The sequence below is a fragment of the Larus michahellis genome, chromosome 7, assembly GCF_964199755.1.
Source record: "Larus michahellis chromosome 7, bLarMic1.1, whole genome shotgun sequence".
NCBI classification, from domain to species: domain Eukaryota; kingdom Metazoa; phylum Chordata; class Aves; order Charadriiformes; family Laridae; genus Larus; species Larus michahellis.
The window spans coordinates 6,459,137-6,477,556 of record NC_133902.1 but is presented as its reverse complement, the minus strand read 5'-3'; the positions used below and the strand labels follow the sequence as shown (position 1 = coordinate 6,477,556).

Below are 18,420 nucleotides of genomic sequence, written 5' to 3'. Positions count from 1 at the left end.
CCGGCAGGACGGACCCTGGCACCCGGCCTGCCCGGAGTCCCTCTGAGCATGCGCGAAGCGGGTCGTTCGAAGGCGCGTCCGGATCCGGACCGGCGGGGAAGGCCATCGCGGAGCCGGGTGGCTGCGCATGCGCCGCGGGCGCCGCCGAGGTCAGCCCTGAGGAGAGGCCGGCGGATAGCGGGGCTGTGGGCGGCCGGCGCTGCCCGGGCGGGGAGTGCACCCGGGAGGGCACCCGGAGAGGCGGGGAGGCCCGGGCGGGAGCGGGCTGGCGAGGAGAAGGGCTCTGGAAGAGGGCGAGGCGGCCGAGGGACGTGAGGGCCGGGTGGCGGGCAACCCTCGGGAACATGGCGGCCCCCGAGGGTGGGCGGGAGGTCGCCGGGTGGCGACCTGTCAGCACGGTGGAGTCCGAGCGGGTGTCCCCGCGCGGGCGGCTCCAGAGAGGAGGGCGCAAGCGACAGCGGCCTGCCCCGGCTGACGGGCGCAGGGCGCACCGGGAAGGCCACTGTCACACGCGTGGGTTGGACACGAGCCTTTTCTGAAAATCATTCACAGGTTTATTTTTTGCTTTTTTTGCTGTGAGGAATAACTGGCCCTTGCTGTAACACGCAGGCTGGCAGCAGCGCTGAAATTGAGCACAGGAATCAAAAATAGCACATACCTGCCTGCAAAATGCAGCAGGATCAAGTTCCAGGCGCTGGCAGTTACCCAAAGAATGCTGGTACAGAAGTGCTCCGGCACAGCCGGGATGATAATGAAAAATAGCAGAATAATGAAGTGAGGTAAAAAAATCGACCTTGTTTCCACGAAAGGAGAATAGAAAAGTGGGAAACCAGAGCTACTGCAAAATGCTGAGTGGGGAAAAACGTCAACTGACATGGTACTGAGTCAAAACCTTTGTCGTCTGTGGTGGAAGCATGGGGAACACTCTAGAGAATCCTTTTGTAACCTCAACAGATTTTAGCATCAGACTCGTCACAGTATAGGACTGGAAATCAGATAGATTTCTGAACAGGCTTCACATTTCTAGAGGCACACGGTCCTTGCTTGTTAGGCTTTTACAGCCTAATCCTGTAACTTTCTTGGAGTTGTAGTTACTTATTTCTATCCTGTGTTACTAAGCAAAAGTAAGAAAGCAAAGACTTTACTTGCTGTATGGTTGGTTTCAGCCCGTTCAGACAGATAGCAACAATAAACAGACTGATTTCCTATAAACTGCCATCTGCATTCTTCTGACATTCAGGAGAAAGTGCTGAAAGTGCATTTTTCCCCAGAAATAGCCACTGGTTGAAGCCACTGGCCTTTTCCTTCTCACTAGAGGTTCAGAAACATTGCAAAACTGCTCGGAAACCTACTAATCGGAACTTTTTTCCCCCCTCTCTTTTCCACAGTTACTAAAGACATACTTTTTTTTTTTTTTAGGCTTAAATACAAAGTGAATAAGAATGTCAATAGTCACAGTCCAGCTTGGTCAGTGTGGCAATCAGATTGGCCATGAGGTGTTTAATGCTATCTGCAGTGATGTCCATGGCACACATGGGTTGTGTTCCAAGAAGGAGAATGAATCCTACCACGATGCTTGCAAAGAACGTTTTTTCAGTGAGGAGGAATCTGAAGGTACAGCATTTAAGCGTTTGTTTCCCACAGAGGGTCTAACACAGTTAATACCCTAATGCAGTTAAGAGTACAGAAATAATAAAATTTTTTCACCTTCCGTTGAAGAACGAGTTTTACCTTCAGTCTTGAACTGTCAGAACCCTCTGCCTTCACAACATTGCTAACAACTGTGGAAGCACAATCAGCGCAGTAACACATCTAAAACCACAGGGCAAAGTCTGCCAGTAACGCAGCTGGAAACTGAGCACACATGCAGATCTAATCTTTCCTTCCAAACACCTGTATTTTCTACTGTAGATAGATCATACCACAAAGTAGGACCCAGACTATGTGAATCTGGGGTTACAAAACATATTAAGTGGTTTCTTTCCTGAAAGATGTGTGGTCTCCGAGTTCAGATTTGTCTTTGGAGCAGTCGATGGTTCTCCAGAAATCCGGGGCATTGCCAAGTCCTCCTTTCTGTACCTGTCTGTACCGCCCCATTAATAGTTTGGCTTGTGTGGGTGGGAGGAATACAATCTGGGCCATGGTGCAAGTCTGTCCGTTTTACGTAAAAAAGTTGTAATATCGGCACATTATTCTTAGTTTTGTTTTTCTTCCTATCCAGTACCTGTTGCCCGAGCTGTGCTGGTTGACATGGAACCGAAAGTCATCAGCCAAACCTTATCAATAGCCGCCAGGTCTCGCTACTGGAAATACGATGATCGGTCGCACTTCTGTCAGAAGCAAGGGTCTGGGAACAACTGGGCAAATGGGTATGAACAATTGTTTCAACCTTCACTAAGTGAACTGTAGAGGCTAATGAGCTGTCTAGACTCTCTAGGAACAGTATTCTTGCAGCTGTGTGAGGTACAGAGCATGTAACATTAACTCTATTTTTAAGTTAGAACAGCAATATGTAGAGCAGTGCAATTTCTCAACTGCAAGGTGAAATTTGTATTTACAGTGAGAATATAACATTTTAGAATAGAGTGAATATATTTGATGTAAGAATAGAAAACAGTAAGCACAGTTTATAAACAGCTGTTGTCACAGCTGAGGATTATTCACTGTAGATAGAATAGGTGACATAATGCCAGGTTATATAAATAATAATAAGGAAAGTATCCTTTATGAATAGTTTCACCTTACCGCTTTTATTTTGACATAACCCGCCATGTTTCGCTGTTTCATCTTTTATTCAACAGTTATTCTGTTCACGGGCCTAGACACAAAGAAGTAATAATGAATCTGGTACAAAAAGAAGCAGAGAAATGTGATCGACTCGGTGGATTTTTCACAATAATGAGCATGGCTGGTGGTACAGGATCTGGCTTGGGAGCATTTGTGACCCAGTGTTTAAGAGATGCTTTTCCAACCTCATTTATACTAAACCATGTTATCTGGCCCTACGGCACTGGTGAGGTGAATGTCATATTTCCCAGAGATACTCTACAAGTTTATAATCACTGTATACTTTTAAACATAAAATATCTGCAACTGAAATAAACTAGAAAAGAGGTACGTTTTACTTTTCAGAAGTTCAACGTGACAGAAGGTAACAGAGTTAATGAAGTGTTAGCCTAATATTTGGTATTTGTTTTTACAAAAAAAAATATTCTGGATAATAGAAGTGCTAAAATATAATGCAGTTTCATGAGAAGCTCTATTAGGTAACTGGCAATCTCCCGTTATGATAGTATCTCAGCATTATAATCAGTTCCCAGATATTTTATTCTGGCATGTTTGTATGAACTGAGAAGAAGAACGTGATTTTCGGAGGTCTTTCTCTCTTTCCACGAAAAAACTCTGCTAGCTCCTGACCTCATTCTGCACTTCGGCACATAAAATGAATCACTTTCTAAATCATAACTGAGGAAATGACAGTTGCCAGAGGATTATAAGCTAGAAAGACATTAAGTTGTTTCATTCTCATTTGTGTGTATTTTTTGTTTGTTTGTTTTTTTCCAGGTCATTGTTCAAAACTACAACTCTGTTCTGACTCTGTCACATCTGTACCAGTCATCAGATGCCCTTCTTGTTCATGAAAATGATGTCATCCACAAGATCTGCGCTCAGCTGATGAATATTAAACAGATCTCCTTCAGGGATGTAAATCAAGTCATTGCACATCAGCTGGGGAGCGTTTTCCAGCCCACTTACACAGCAGAAAGTGGCTTACACTATAGCAGAAACCCATTAGGTATCAAACTATAAGCTGCCTAATGCATTCTCACACATATTTCTGTAATTATTTCATGTTGTGAATTTAAGTTCTTCGGTCTCCTTACTTAAGTATTCGGACACATCACAAGTTTTAAGATAGGAAGAGTGAAGCAAAAGACTAAATTAGAATTGCAGTTCCAATTTTGTAGCGGAGTCAAAAATAGATTCCCCAGCTTCTAGTTTCATTCTTTACCAAAAGAACCCGGTTTCTCCTTTTTCAAGTGCCTACAGACACCCTCATACCTATTTACATTTCAGAGGAAATTTGTGCAGGACAGTAATTTGGGACTGAGTTTTACATTTCACGTTGGCTTAGAAGTTTGTATAAAATGCCAGTTCTGTGTTTTGCTCAGGCAGAAGACAGGCTAGCATACAACTTGGTAGAGACAAGCAACAGGCTGTATCTTTAAGGGATTAGAGAAGTGATCCGTATTGCCAAGGGTTTTGCTGGTAAAATTAAACTTTCACATCTGTCTGTCAATCTCTTTGGCAGCGTGTAGGGTCTTTGAGGTTCAGAGCCAGGCTGTAAACCAAGATGAGTCTGAACTGTAAAACAAGAGCTGCTAACGTGCTTCTGTAAAACTTAGTAGTACCTAGCAAGTTTGAACTGCTTTGTCTGATATGCGTCCATGTATTTGTCAGATTAAAACTTTATATATCCTGCTTTGTTTATTACCTTAAATTGCTAGATCTTGGTAAAATTCCTCACTCTCTCCTCCTAGTTTAGCTAGCCTATGCGATATTTTTGTCAAACATGAGCAGCTGTTCGTTTCTTCTTTCAGGAGACTTAATGGAGACGTTAGTTCCACATCCAGAATTCAAGATGCTGGGTCTTCGTAACATACCTCAGATGCCTGAAAACTCCCTCGCTTACAGCACATTCAGTTGGCCTGGACTCATCAAACATTTAAGGCAGATGCTCATTGCTAATGCTAAAATGGAGGAAGGTAAAAAGCATTCACTCATCTTCAGCATCCATCGCTATTTAAGCATTTCTTTTTACAGATGAAATAAAGCTCACTGTTTTGTGGAGCTCACTGATTAGCTTTAGCCCATAAATGAGCTGCTGCCCTCAGACAGCAGGAATTTGCCTCTACATACCCAGCTGCTCCTTGAACTATTCACTCAGCTGCCACAGCAGCTCCTGGCTTGCTCCCGTTTTTGCTCCCAGACATCTCAGTTAATTATAACTATTGAAAAATACGCAAAACAAACAGGTTTTGTCCATGCACTTAATTTACATGATTTATTTGGAACATTCCTTGAATAGTTAGTTGTGCTATGTTTTTTCTTTATATGCCTTCTACTAATTGAAAGCATGCTTAGCTCTCCCGTATCATTTACATGGGGAATTCAGTATAGCTTCCAGTTATGCAAAGAATGGGCTGGCAGATTACTAAGAATAGAAACGAGTACCCATTTTCTCTGGTAAGACTAGTGACTACCAGGCAAATACTACTGGATTAGCACTGTTTTTCTCTAAGAACTGTGTAATTGCTGCTTAACTAATGGGCAGAAGCTGCAAACCCTAATATAATCTCAGTTTAGGCTTAATTACCATCTGACTCTTCAGCTAGTCTGAATCTGTATTTCATGAAACACTAACTTTCTTTTATATCTTTTTTTTGCCAAAATCTCGTAGGTATTGATTGGCAAGTAAGACCACCACGTCTGGGCTCCTCCATCCCCTCCAGTCATTCCACAGACAAGCCGCCGCATTTCAATACTTCCATTGCCAACCTGGTTATCCTGCGAGGAAAAGATACGCATAGCGTAGACTTAGGTAAGAAGGAAAACCACAGAGCCTCAGTGAGTCTTGTTTCACATCTCACTGATTTCTTTGCAACCATATCTGATGAAAGTGGGAAAAACCCCACAAGGCTGTATATTTGACTACTAAAGTCAATATTCCCTCTAGAAACATTTTAATGTCCGAGGCCACGTTGTCTAATTGCTTAGGGCTGCTATATTTACAACCCAGACTTCTGTGTTTCCTGAAGCACTTCAGAGAAGGAGGAAGAGACTGAAGTCCGCAGATAAGATAGGATTCTTGGCTATATTGTCTGAAAGTATATTTAGCCGCCTCTGGAATGACGAGCATAGCTTACGGACAAAGTACTGATAGAAGGGCATGCTTCTAGGTAATCTAGTGAATCTGTTTAAAACAGTTATATTTTAAACAGGCTGACCACTCTGCAGACTTTTTTCAAGGCCTGAATTGACCTGCCAAGCATTTATTAGGTCACACAGGACTACTGAGATCAAGATGTAGGAGCTTGTACCTTTACATTTGTCAAAAGGGCTGTCTTATTTCTGCTACAGGAAGTTTCCGAGATCCCTCATTATACACATCATGGCTAAGCCCTCAGGACGCTTTTAAGGCGTGGAAAACACCAAGAGCATTTAACAAGTACGAAAAGTCTGCTACTTTGGTCAGCAACAGCCAGTTCCTGCTGAAACCTCTTGATAATGTTGTAGGAAAAGCTTGGAATATGTTTGCATCCAAGTAAGTGAAAATAATTATGCTGATGCTTCACTAATAACTGCCGTTATCTTCAGCGGTAGCAAAATCATTGTAAATACAGCCCGCTCTTTCAGCAATGCAACGGTGAATAAGCATCAGAGTGTTCCCACACTTTAGTGGAAACATTCTTATGCTTGGAACATGATGACAGGGTGAGGAACACAGAGCAGTGCTTATGTTCTGTGGATAAGTGAGACCACATATTCTAGTGCTGTCAGTTTGACTATTTTCTCTGTACTAAAACTCCACAAATTCAGTGCATTCCGATGTGACCATTCTAAAAATAACACATAGAAACTCTTTTACTGATCATGTAGTTTCTAAATTGTGTACAGACATGCTGCACAGTCCAGGAAACAAGTTCCTTACTCAGTTCAAAAGGGTTTACGGGATCTGTGTGTTTACTAAGGCTCCCATGCTATTAGTTCCATTTTTCAGTAGAACCAAGAAATCTAGAAAAGAATTGCCTTTTTACTTTGATCATCGTGAAGCCAAGGGTACTGCGTGTCACAGCAGATGTCTGCTACACACGAGTTTCTGGCACAGGAATTCTGCAATTAAAAGCCAAAAGAGGAAAACTGCTGCCACTAGCTGTGCTCCTGGTTTTACCAGCTGTTACAAAAACACCAGTGATGAGAAGCAACCTGTCCTGCACACACAGGTTTAGGCCTTGCATTACTTTTCTCATTTAATATTCACTTCTCCTTCCATTTCCTGGTCAGCCCAATTTTGTTAGCTGCAATTTTGTTTCCTTAAACAATACGCAAAGTTATAAAAGCTATTAGAAACAAGTCAAGACTTACCAATAAGTATTAATTACAAAATGAGTTTGAGAGGGTACAGTAGAAACTAACCAGCACGATTATCGGGTGGAAATCAATCTTCATTTTAAGTTTTTGCAATAGCTGTACAATCTGATTTCAAGTGTCAGATTCTTCACTGATTTCTAATGTCTTCCCCGTATTCCTACTGTGACTTCAACACACAGAGCCTATATTCACCAGTACACCAAATTCGGGATCGAAGAGGAAGATTTCCTGGACAGCTTCACAGCTCTGGAACAAGTTATCTCCAGTTACACCGTCCTTTGATTTTTTTTGAAATGGTCTGAAATAGAGCTTCCCCGAAAGAAGCCAGCACTGGAAAACCATCCATCGACTTCCCAAAGTATATGAATTACTGGACTGTAGCTATTTTTCAGTCTTGTAAGCAGTGTGTCTGCCTGTGTTAGAATAGTAAGAACTGAATCAGAACTGAATATATTCATATGAGCAGGTATTACTTGTCTTTATTATATCTAATAAATAGCTATTTTCCAATACTTCTGCTATGTACTGTAGCAAAGTCTTTGAACATTTTTGGCACTTCGGTATTTTTCATGAAGAATGTCTACACAGAAGGATTTTTTTCTCCAGGCTAAACTCTCCGCTTCTAAACTATCATGAGCTAATGTCTGATAAAAATGAAACATGTGCTTGACTACAGTAGTAAGGCATTCACGATCCTCCAATTTCAATTTTTCATGATAACTCTTCGTCCTAAGAATGCTTCAATATTGATAAAAATGCACAGTATCAGAATTATTAATCCAAACTCCGTTTGGGTATCCTTCAAGATACAATAGTGTGTCACCTCTTCCTTTAAAGCAAAGTAAGACTTAAATTCTATTTTAAGGACCTTAACCTTGACAAAATAGGGGAAGTTTTGAACCATCTTTTAAAAAAAAAGGTATGAGAGTTCTTAATTTTCCTGTCACCCTCAAGTTATACGAGAGATTATAATGAATGAATGCTCTTCTGGCCATTTCCCCATGCCATGTTTTCAAGTGGTGTTACCTACCACTTGAAAAGAAACACCCCCTTAGCACATCAGAGCTCTCGGCTATTTGTTAGAGGCAAACTATGGGTTTAAGCAAAGCTGCAACTCTTGCTCTTCTTCCTGTAAGTTAGAAGCATGTAGGTTTTTTTAATTAACTTTTAATTTATTTAAGCATATTTGGGAGGAGAACTGGGGGTAGATTTCAGGTGTAAGAGCCCGTAATGTAATATAATGTCAATCTGTTAGACTATAATTTCAAAAGCTGATTTAAGAAATGGGCTCTTTTTGGCACAAATTTTACCACGACCACAAGGTGGTGCCCCTGTGAAGCTGCAGCCTGCAAGCACCCAGCTGCACCAGCCTGACAGGAGGCGGCGATCGCCATGGCTGTGGGGGCACAGGCTGGGTGCTTACAAAGTAAGAGTACAGCAGGATTAAGGAGTATGTTGTAACACCGAGCTTTCTTCTGCCTCTGTTAGCTTTTCACTTAATGGTAGGGAGAGCTTTTGGAATTCTTCCCATTCTCCCCCCCGCCAACCATGCGACACTGTTCTCTTACAGAAATAATCCCACTTACTATTATATAGGCATAAAAGTTTAAAAAAATCCGTCTCGAGGACTTTTCCCTTGACAAGTGAGCAAATCTCACAGCTTCCCTTTAGGTTTTAGTGCTGTTTCATGCCAGGCTTCTGAGCTTTTAACTAAAAGATGAGCGCACGCATAGGAAGATGCCGAGTCTGTTAAAGAGGTTTGCAATATGGCTAACGATGCCGACATAGAAATCTTGCCCTGTTAGAAATTCTGATTTAGATTTTGAATCTTTAATGAATTAACACAGTGGTAGATGCAGAAGTGACCTTGTAATTCTGCCAGGCTTCAGGTAGAGCACAGCAGACACTCTGTATTACTTTTATTTCCTTTCCTGGTTTCATTTACCTCCTCGCTTTTCTTCAGGTCTGGTACAGAAGAACTAAAATCCTCCCCCACCTCCCCGAGAGCCTGTTCTCAAAGCAGCTCTGGCACACGACACCTGGAATAGCAGACAGACTTCTTGACAAGATTCAAGTAACTGTACAATTGAATCTGAAGAAAATAAGTAAGTAGTTGGGCTCAGTTCACAATTGATCAAATCCACTTACAGTAATAGCTGTTCTCCGGCACGGTTGTGTCCGTGCACAGTGGCTTCTGATAAATGTCACGGTAGCTTATGGGGCAGCAATGTTAGTCTCTCATGTCTTCCAAACAAACAAAAATAAGTTTCAAGTGCCCATTAGTAGTAGGACAACCTTCAGCACACTTTAGAGTCGAGTCTGGTCCTAGTTCACACAGAAAAATTACTTGTGTAAATTAAGAGCTATATTAGTGCCTCAATTCAATAGCTAAATAATTAAATATAGAGGGGAACGCGACTCATTTGTAGGGTGGGTGGGGAAAACACAAGAAGGAAGGCAAAGAGGAAAAAGCAGATAGGATAAATATACCCAATAACTTTTCATATAAAAAAATCACTTGACATTTACGACAAAACATTTTGACAATATTCTTCTTGCAAACCACAGTACATAATCCAACAGCTCGCTCTGGTTTGCTTTCTGATTTTACTCAGCTGCTCTAATTCCTGTTTTAGGAACTCGCTCTCAAAAGGAGAAGACACAATAATCATAGTGCAACTATCCAGACATACTTCAATACTGCTCAGCAAAACTGGAGTTGTTTGGAAGTTCAAAACTACACGTAACTTTTGTTATAGAATATTATTTGTGGTATTTAATCTTTTTTTCACGAAATCACTTCCTGGCAGCTCAGAGCTGGGGGACTGTTCTGATCAAAAGGGCTTTTCTGGTGGTGTGTTTTTCTCAGTTTCGACCATTGTCTTTAACTTGGGTATTTTCACAGCAGAAACTGGAGGAAAGATTGCACAAGAAATTAAGATAAACAGCCCAGGCAATTCAAGTTTGCAAGGAACAAAGGGTCAGGAGAGGAGACAGTATGGTGAGGTTCTCCCTCCTCAAAAAGGCACAGGATGTTTAGCAACATATAAATAATTTTCCCTAGTGTTTTCAACAGATATCAGACTCAGAATTTCCAGTATCAGAAATGAGAATACGTAACTCCTTGCCTGAAAAAATGACCAAGTCCCAGGAATGCATACTCTTCCTCATTGTTCCACAGGACAGGTAAAAGAGATTTTTAAAAAGCTAAGGACAGGTAAGCCCTCTCAGAAACAAGGAAGAAAGCAATGGGTTATTGTACTGCTACATCAATAAGTAACTTTATTGCAGAAATAACCTTATGTTATCTCTATGTATTTAAAATTCTGATCAGGAAGCAAGTACAGCAGGCGCTTATTGCACCTACGAATGACATAGACCCATTTATCCATTCTTCATAAGTACATTTATTATTTATGGCTTGTGTCACTTTTAGTTAATGGAGCAGGATATTTGGGGGGTTTGTTTGTTTACATTTGATGGCAGAATTTGGGCCACGTCAGGAAACACAGCACACAGCTAACATGTATAACCCCAAAGCAAAAAATAAAAGTGTCCTTATTTAATCTCTAGTTATAACATACGAAAACAGAGAGGAAAGATTCTGCAGCTCAAAGACAGAGCTAGGCCAACGGGCGCATTATGCTTAAACAAGGCTACTTCTACAAGAACTTGTTCACAGTTAGGATTCAGGGAAACACTCCTACTTCCATGGGAAAACAAAGTTTTTCAAAGCAGCAATAGAGGATCACGCCCATCAGCCCAATTTTGACAACACAGATTCCTCAAAACTGCAAAAAAAACCCCAAAACCGGAGGTGAAACCAAAAGTGTAACTGTTGTATTACCTGTTGTAATCCCTTTCGTTGCTCTGGAGAAGAGATTGACAGGAATTGTTTTAGCCATCTCTAGCTTTCTTCCTGTTAGTGTTTTTCACGGCTGACCTCAGTTCTGAAATTCTCACACCCTTTCCCAAACTAAGCCTTCATTTTTTTTGATCTATGGCTGGATTCCTCTATTTTTTCCCCAGGATGTGGAGAGGAGAAGGTCAAAGTGGCAGGAAGTGAATAGCTATTACCACATTTTCATCATCTACAATTATATTAGAAGGCGGAGTAGTCGTTTTCTATTTTATTGAGAAAATTAATTCTGTAAATAGTCTGAGCCTGGCAGAGGGCCTTGATTGCATTAGAAATTAAAATGAATGAGGTAGATCAAAGGTCAGCACAAGCCAATCGCTCACCGAGGCAGGGACAACAGCATCCGTGGCCTTGACCTACCCAGTTTTATAAGCAAACTACCCACAGGATGTCCATAAACCAGGGAACAATGCATCGAATCTCGCTATTGTTTTTTGTAACAGACAGGTGCAGCTCACTTGGAAGTTGATTCAAGGACTCCAGCTATAGCAGATTTACTTAATGAATAGGGTAACTTTTATTTGGCCACAGAAACCCCCAAACAACCAAACAACAAACCCAGGAACAAAAATTAACTTGTTACAAATTCTTTAAACATAGGAACTGTTTGGCAAGTGACAGGGCACTAATGTAGTTACAGATACAATTTATTTGGACTTAGGTACGTATTGCTGCTTATAAGGTTAGACTGACTACCGGTACAGAAAGGATAGAATCTTAATGTAAAAATAGAAGGGGTTTTTAAGAGGATTACCTGCACAGATTTACCGAAGTGAAACGGCTCAAGATTAAGGGCAAAAATCTGTGGTTTCCACAACAACTAGGATTTTATCGCTAAGAAAGAAGGAAGTAACGTTCAAATTACCAGCTGATATACCACTGGGAAACACTAAGGTACGAAAGGATATTGAATGAATAATTCATTTCCTTCTGCATTTGTTAATAAATTTAGTGTAGATAAATATTATGAAATGAGGGAGCAAACATCCCAAAGGAAATACTCTCAGATGTCAAAGCGTACTTTAAAGAAGTCTGCATTTTGCTGGACCCCACTTTAAAAACTGCACAAGAGTCAACAGAAGAGTGATTTGTGGATCTGATATAGTACAAAAAACTTCCAAAAGGAACTGAGCTGCTGCCTTTCCTCCACTGGTTTCAAGGGCAGCCCAGACCCAGCAAATTCCAGCGTAGGCTTCCTCCTCAAGCCTCCTGCCTCGGGCTTCCTACCCCACCTCTGCCCACGCTCCAGAAGCACAGCCTGGACACTCAGACAGCTTTTAACTCGCCTGGACGTAGAGCTGATAATCCTGCATTTTAACTGTAGAGCCTTTCCGGCTCTTTCAGACAGACTCCAAGTTCACAATGGTCCCTTCTGATTTCACATTGTATGAATCCTCTCCCTCTAGACAGCCGCTTCCCCTGCTGCGGGTGGGGTAATGAGTCACCCACCTCCGTGAATCAGCAGAACCTGCTTAACCCTTTCCCAGAAGCGCCAACAGCTGCACAGAGCGGGGTGGGTCAGGCAAATGCTCTTGCCAACCAGAGGGAGCACGCTGGCAAAGGTGAAGGGAGCCTGAGATAAAAGATTAGAGTGGCTGCTCCTGCTCGTTAGGAAATTTAAAGGCAATTTTTAGAGGTATAAATATGTTCCATGATAAAGACCATGGAAGAAGTCTAAGCCTTAATCCCAAGGTTCATACAAGCCTGAGAGATTCTAAACAGGGACTTCTAAGAGAGTCTAGTGGTATAAAGCAAAGGCACAGGCCTCCGCTTATCTGTGCGAATCAGCTTGCAGAAACCTTCTTGTCTGCTGGCCTTAAAAGCAACATTTCTAAAATACGGAATGTCACACCATAAGATAGAAAAATAATTAAAATGAGGACGCTCTCTAGGCCAGGATTCCTCTTTTAAAAGTAAGAGCAGTAAGTAGAGAAACTAACTAAGCCAAGCCACTGGTTAATACCAAAAAAAGACAGAGTAAACACTGCTTGAGCTTCAGTAAGCTACCAGCTCTTGTCTCACTAGTTATACGTGATGAGAAATAAATACCATCTTCTATGGTGTATTTGCATTTAAATGGGTGCGTTCTGCAAAAATGATTATTGTACATATTTGGTTACATGTACAACGTAATGTTTATTTAAAGGCTCACAAAAATACACTTCAGTCGCCTGAGACTGGTGTAATTGTGGTCAGATGGCATGATTTAATTTGAACTTTTGCCCAGCAGCCTCCAATATGTAATAGATCATTTACAGGAGCATGTAAGCAGAACACCGCCGAAGGAGCCAAATGGAAAGCAGCCTTATCCCACGCACTGAAGGTGTAATAAAATACTGACTCTGTACTGGGTTGGCAAGGGCGGCTGTAGCAGTTCATTATAATATCCTCAATAAGTATGGTGAGAGCTGGGCAATAGTTCAGAGCTACTGCTCTCCAGATGGCTCAGAACAATACCGAGTTCAAGAATACATATTTCCACGTGCGACTGCTCGCCGCTGGCTCTCAGGCATTTCTGCCACTTGCAAAGAAAACGCTGTGAAATTTCCCCCCCACTCCACTTTTGGGCAGCTTCAGCCTGTGTCACTACCTGATTCCCACTCATCTGCTCAGCGACTGTATTGATGTAGTTCCTTGACGTTGTGAACTAGCAATTTCTCCTTCCTAGGACAGATTTTGGTGAAGAAACCTAATGTAACTGATAAAACAGTTAAAACCATAAATTTGGCAGCTGATGAACATAAATCCGATTACCTACTCTTCTCCCAAGAAGAAAGCTTCCGTTCCCTCTCTAGCAGACATTAACTCAGGTTTTCACATTATTTTCCTCTACAAAGATTCAGTCAGGCTTCTCCACAAAGCCAGAGTTTTCACAGTGAAGTAGTATGTAAAAAATAGATACAAACCTAACGCATGCTGTGAAAGGGGAGCTTATTCTTCAATGACATTATAAAAGAAACCTGAACTTGCTTTACTACACAGAGGTCCTGTTCGAGCCGAACAAAACTCCAGTCAGCGGGCCTGAGCTTGGCCAAAAATCACACCAAGGCCAGACAGGGCTACAAGGAGGACTGAGAGAAGAGACACCAGTGACGCTTTTAAGCCAGGACTCTCAGGATCAGGTCTGTCAAAGAACACTTAAACACTTTCTTCACTCACTTAATCAGGGTGATCCTGAAGTGTTTTGCCAAAGGATGGCACAGCACATTCCCAAACCTCACTTAAACCCACCCGGCTCCTCCCGGGCAGCCGTAACCGTTTCAGTTCACGCACAAAGCTGCAGGGATTTGCCATGTGGTGGCTGTGCGTATGCAGAAGTGTTTACCACAGGTTTATATAGAAGTTAAGGGAGGCAACAGAAATGAAATCACCAACTGCATTAGCGCAGCTCTAGCAGAAATACTGCTTGGAAATTTTTTTTGGCGTCCGTTACTTTGAGCTTAACTAAATACCAGCTTCAGGCATCTTAAAAGTCTCTCTCTTCCTAGTGCTCCCACCTAGAGTCTTACGCAACACACATGGATGCACGTGACCGTGTCACGAGAGTTCACCTGGTCTGAGGTGAGACATAAAAATCAAGGAATCGGAGAAACAAAATCTGTTGTTATGAAAATATCCTAAATATCACAGCTCTCCAGAAAACAGCTGCAGCAACCGAGGCACTGAGAGAAGCCTGGTTTCTAAACAGACCAGAGAGATTTTGTGAACGTGGCTAGATTTGTATGATGTTGTAAATCTGAATATGTATTTTCTCTTTGTGCAGGTCCAGTTTCTTTCAGAGAGACAGAAAGGAAATGTTGAGCACAGAAACCTGGTTTTTCAAGCCTTTTCAACAGATGGAGAGAGCCAAAGAAACGTGCAGTCTCAGGAAAGACAAACACAATCCCGTAAAACTCATGACTTCTGCATGTAAGTGTCAGCCTTGAACAAAGCATGTGTGTGGTTGAGGGGCAGCTTCTGCAAGAGAACTGCCAGTTTCTTTCCTGACAACACGGAAGGAAAACAGAGGTACTACAAGGTCACTGCGTGCGGATAGAACAAGCTTTGGGAAATGCATCTAATCTCTTGAAGAATCTTTTACACTGTCAAATGGTTCGAGGCAGAGTTTAACCTCCCCAGGCACCGGGCTCTGGTGGTGCCTGTGCTTCAGTAGCCTAGAGCTCTGGCTGATACCTTCCGCTAGATCGATGACATTTTCCGCCAAATCGGTGCCAGTGAAAAGGCTTTAGACCTTAGAAATGTCACGCAGATCAACTGGTACCCACGTGAGGTAATAGGTGACTCCCCACAGACTGATGCCGTCAATCACAACTGTGGTCTCAATCTTGCTTAAAGCCAGGCTAACGAACACTCTGGTGTAGTTCATAGAATTTGCCTAGATCTGAGATACCTTTTGAGATAAGTGCAACACTCCATATAGCAAAAATCTGCTAAATGACACGCTACCAAAGCCACAAGGAAACAAAAAGTTCCAGCCATCTCTTATGGGGAGGCAGAACCAGACCCGTGTGACCTGCTCTGTCACACTAGCATTAAAAAAAAACAAAAACCCCAAACCTGGTGGATTATGCCTTAAATCACGTGTCCTAAAACACACAGCCGTTCCCTTGCAGGACCCCCAAAGCAGGAAGAGCGCAGCAGTCACCAGACAGGACAGCAGCTCGCACTTCTTACAAGGAGAGAGCGCAGTCTCTGAGGCCGCAGGAGCAGGGTGCGGCTGTTATCAGAGCAGGGAACAATACACCGAGCTGACAAGTCCTATCTCTCGCCTTTCATCAGGAAATAGCAGCGAGTTTCCTTATTACCAGCTGCCTGGGCAACTCATTTAAGCTTCTTGGGAAACCAGAAGAACAATTAAGCTGGGAGTAACTCCCTTGAAACACGGAAGATGCAGCACACTTACCCGTATCTGACCAGTCAAATGAGGTTTAAAGAAAGATGACCTTTGATTTAATGCTAATCTAGTCCATGCTCTTTGAATCATTCCATGAGCAAGTAAGAATAATAAAAAGAAACCTTCTAGCACAATAAAGGGCAGTGTTAAAGGCAAAGTAAAACAAAGCTCGGCCCATTTAACAGGTTCACATTTGCAAAACTTGTTTTACCACGACTGACCATCCCAGGCGGCGAACGGGCTGGATGACTTCACAGCTCCACAGCCGCTTCACTTGAAATTCAGCACAGAGTAAGAATCAGGTTTTTTTGACCAAAATACCATTTTGCTGAATTCCTGACACATACCAAGAAGCCCATGACAGACTGCTGGGCTCTTCCCATTTTCTTTTACCTGGGAGACAATACAGCCAGACGTCTTTTGGACGTTTGATGACAGTTTCTGCATTTCAGCTCCTTTCACTCTTTTGACAGCCGACCCAGGCTGTTACAGCCTCTCCCATTCACGCCACTATCAAAACGGTGTTTTGCTGCCTTTTATGAAAGCCGAGTGGATGCATCAATAAGCAAAATGAAACGGATAAAGAAATAAATGCTAGCATTTCGTGCCCTCAGCCAGACACTTGAATTAGGAAAGTCACAGCAGGCTCAAAGAGTTTTTCAGTATAATCCTTTTAAAAATGAGTTTGCAAGAGCATATGCAAATATTTACCCTCAACCTAGTTCTGAATGCATCAGCAGGGTGTTTCGCAGGGAAGGCGATTGCTTCACTCCCGGTTTCCTGAAGAGGTTACAGCAATGGGCTCCACCAATTAAACCCTCACCTGAGCCCGCCTGCGCCCAGGCCTGGTGCCAGCCCCGCGGGAAGCCCTCCCGGGCCACAGCTCCCCCCTTCACACCCCACTTCGTGCTGCAATCTGGAGAAGGCTGGGCAAAGTGCTTACTGGTTTTACTTCTTCCCCTCCAAAAAATAAAATACATACATTTACAGGAAAAGCCCCTCAATTCTAAATCTCAGAAGAGCATTTTCAATTACCTTATATATATAATTACGTTCAACCTTTTACCCGCTGATTACAAAGTATTTTTTTAACCATGTGCTTCAAAGAAAACTGCATTGCTTTTACCTCCAAGGAACACACCCAACCACCACTTACTTTTACACCTGCAATCAATTTTGCTCACTAATATTTATATTTGTCCTTGATAATCAGGGAAACATCCACAGTATTTGCGCTTGCAATTAGCACTGCCTGCAGTGAGAGGGAGGCTGATTCTCACAAATTAAGGAATGAAACCCAAAAGCACAGCAGGGAAGGACTTTCTGGAACAGCATTAAGCCATCTTTAAGTATTAATGACAAGCATCTTTTAGCATGATCAGGCAGCTGGGTGATTTCAGAGGGAGCTGCTTTAACGAGAAACACAGTGTGACACTGGGATGGAGGTAAGGAACTACAAGTAGAGAGAGGGAGCAGGAGGTGTCCTGGTGGCTTTGATGGGGCTGAGGGAAGTGTGACCTGGACGATTTGATCCGACATGGCCTGTGCCGGTCCCATGGCTCGGCCTGGCACAGACCAGTGTGACCGTTTCAATCTTTGCTCACATCAACACAGTTCTTGCCCTGCTGGGGCACAGCCTGGAGAGAGGGGCAGCCAGTGCGCTTACATCTCACGCCGCCTTCCGAGTACATCGTGTGCGAGGGACAACGCGCAGGTCAGGCAGGAACCAAGCAGAGAATGCGGAGGAGGATGAGCTGTGGTCCTACCCCACCTCAGCTCCAAATTGCTGCCCAGACAGCCAACTTTCTGCTTGGCTTCCTATTTCCAGGGCCCTTGTGAGAGCAGAGATTTAGCCGTGTTCCACAGATGACAAGACTAAAACAAAAATAATCTCTACCACCTCTAAGTCACCTTTGATGTTTAACCAAACATTAGTTGCTGTTACCAGGACTGTTACTTCCGTGTGCTTTTCAGTAATTCCAAGAAAAAAAGCAAGATACTTTATTCAGTGTCTAAACCACAAGAAGAATCAGCTAAAAATACAGTGATCTGTGCTAAGATTGTTCCTCTTGCAGCAGAGCTCACTTTGGCTTTTTCTCTAACACACTTTAAACTGGGTGATGGACTGCTTCCAGCGTGTAACTGAAAACACGTATGACAAAAGGAAACTCTGGATTAAGGAAGCAAAATACACGTTTTCAGATGAAATGCTAAAGGCTCTGGGTCGTTCTTTGAAGCCACAAAATGCAACTGCAGATGTACCTTCTGGATTCACACTCATGGCAGAATGTTTCACAGCGTAACAACCACGCTCAATATACAGAAATTGAAACAATCCAGCTGAAATAGACACCAGGAAACTGTTATTTGTTTGTTTATTTAAGCAAACACAGAACTGTCCATTTGCAAATCTCACTAGGTTTGCATAACTTTTTCTATTATATTTTACCTTTTA

General features: G+C 42.6%; 1 protein-coding gene across 4 annotated transcripts; it reads left to right on the top strand.

The window, feature by feature from the left end:
- Positions 1-51: 51 nt before the first annotated feature.
- On the top strand, positions 52-18,173 carry TUBD1 (tubulin delta 1). 4 transcript variants are annotated; one of them, XM_074594270.1, is made up of 12 exons: positions 52-149; positions 1,420-1,614; positions 2,222-2,369; positions 2,802-3,018; positions 3,565-3,796; positions 4,602-4,766; positions 5,462-5,602; positions 6,142-6,325; positions 7,332-7,510; positions 9,116-9,257; positions 14,835-14,980; positions 17,580-18,173. In XM_074594270.1, the coding sequence occupies exons 2-9, from the start codon at positions 1,443-1,445 to the stop codon at positions 7,432-7,434; spliced, it is 1,362 nt and encodes a 453-aa protein (XP_074450371.1). In that variant the 5' UTR covers positions 52-149; positions 1,420-1,442; the 3' UTR covers positions 7,435-7,510; positions 9,116-9,257; positions 14,835-14,980; positions 17,580-18,173. The 4 variants fall into 4 exon arrangements, with proteins under 4 accessions (XP_074450371.1, XP_074450369.1, XP_074450367.1 ...); XM_074594268.1 differs by having other exon boundaries at positions 14,835-18,173; XM_074594266.1 differs by having other exon boundaries at positions 7,332-8,071; positions 14,835-18,173.
- The last annotated feature ends 247 nt before the right edge of the window (positions 18,174-18,420 follow it).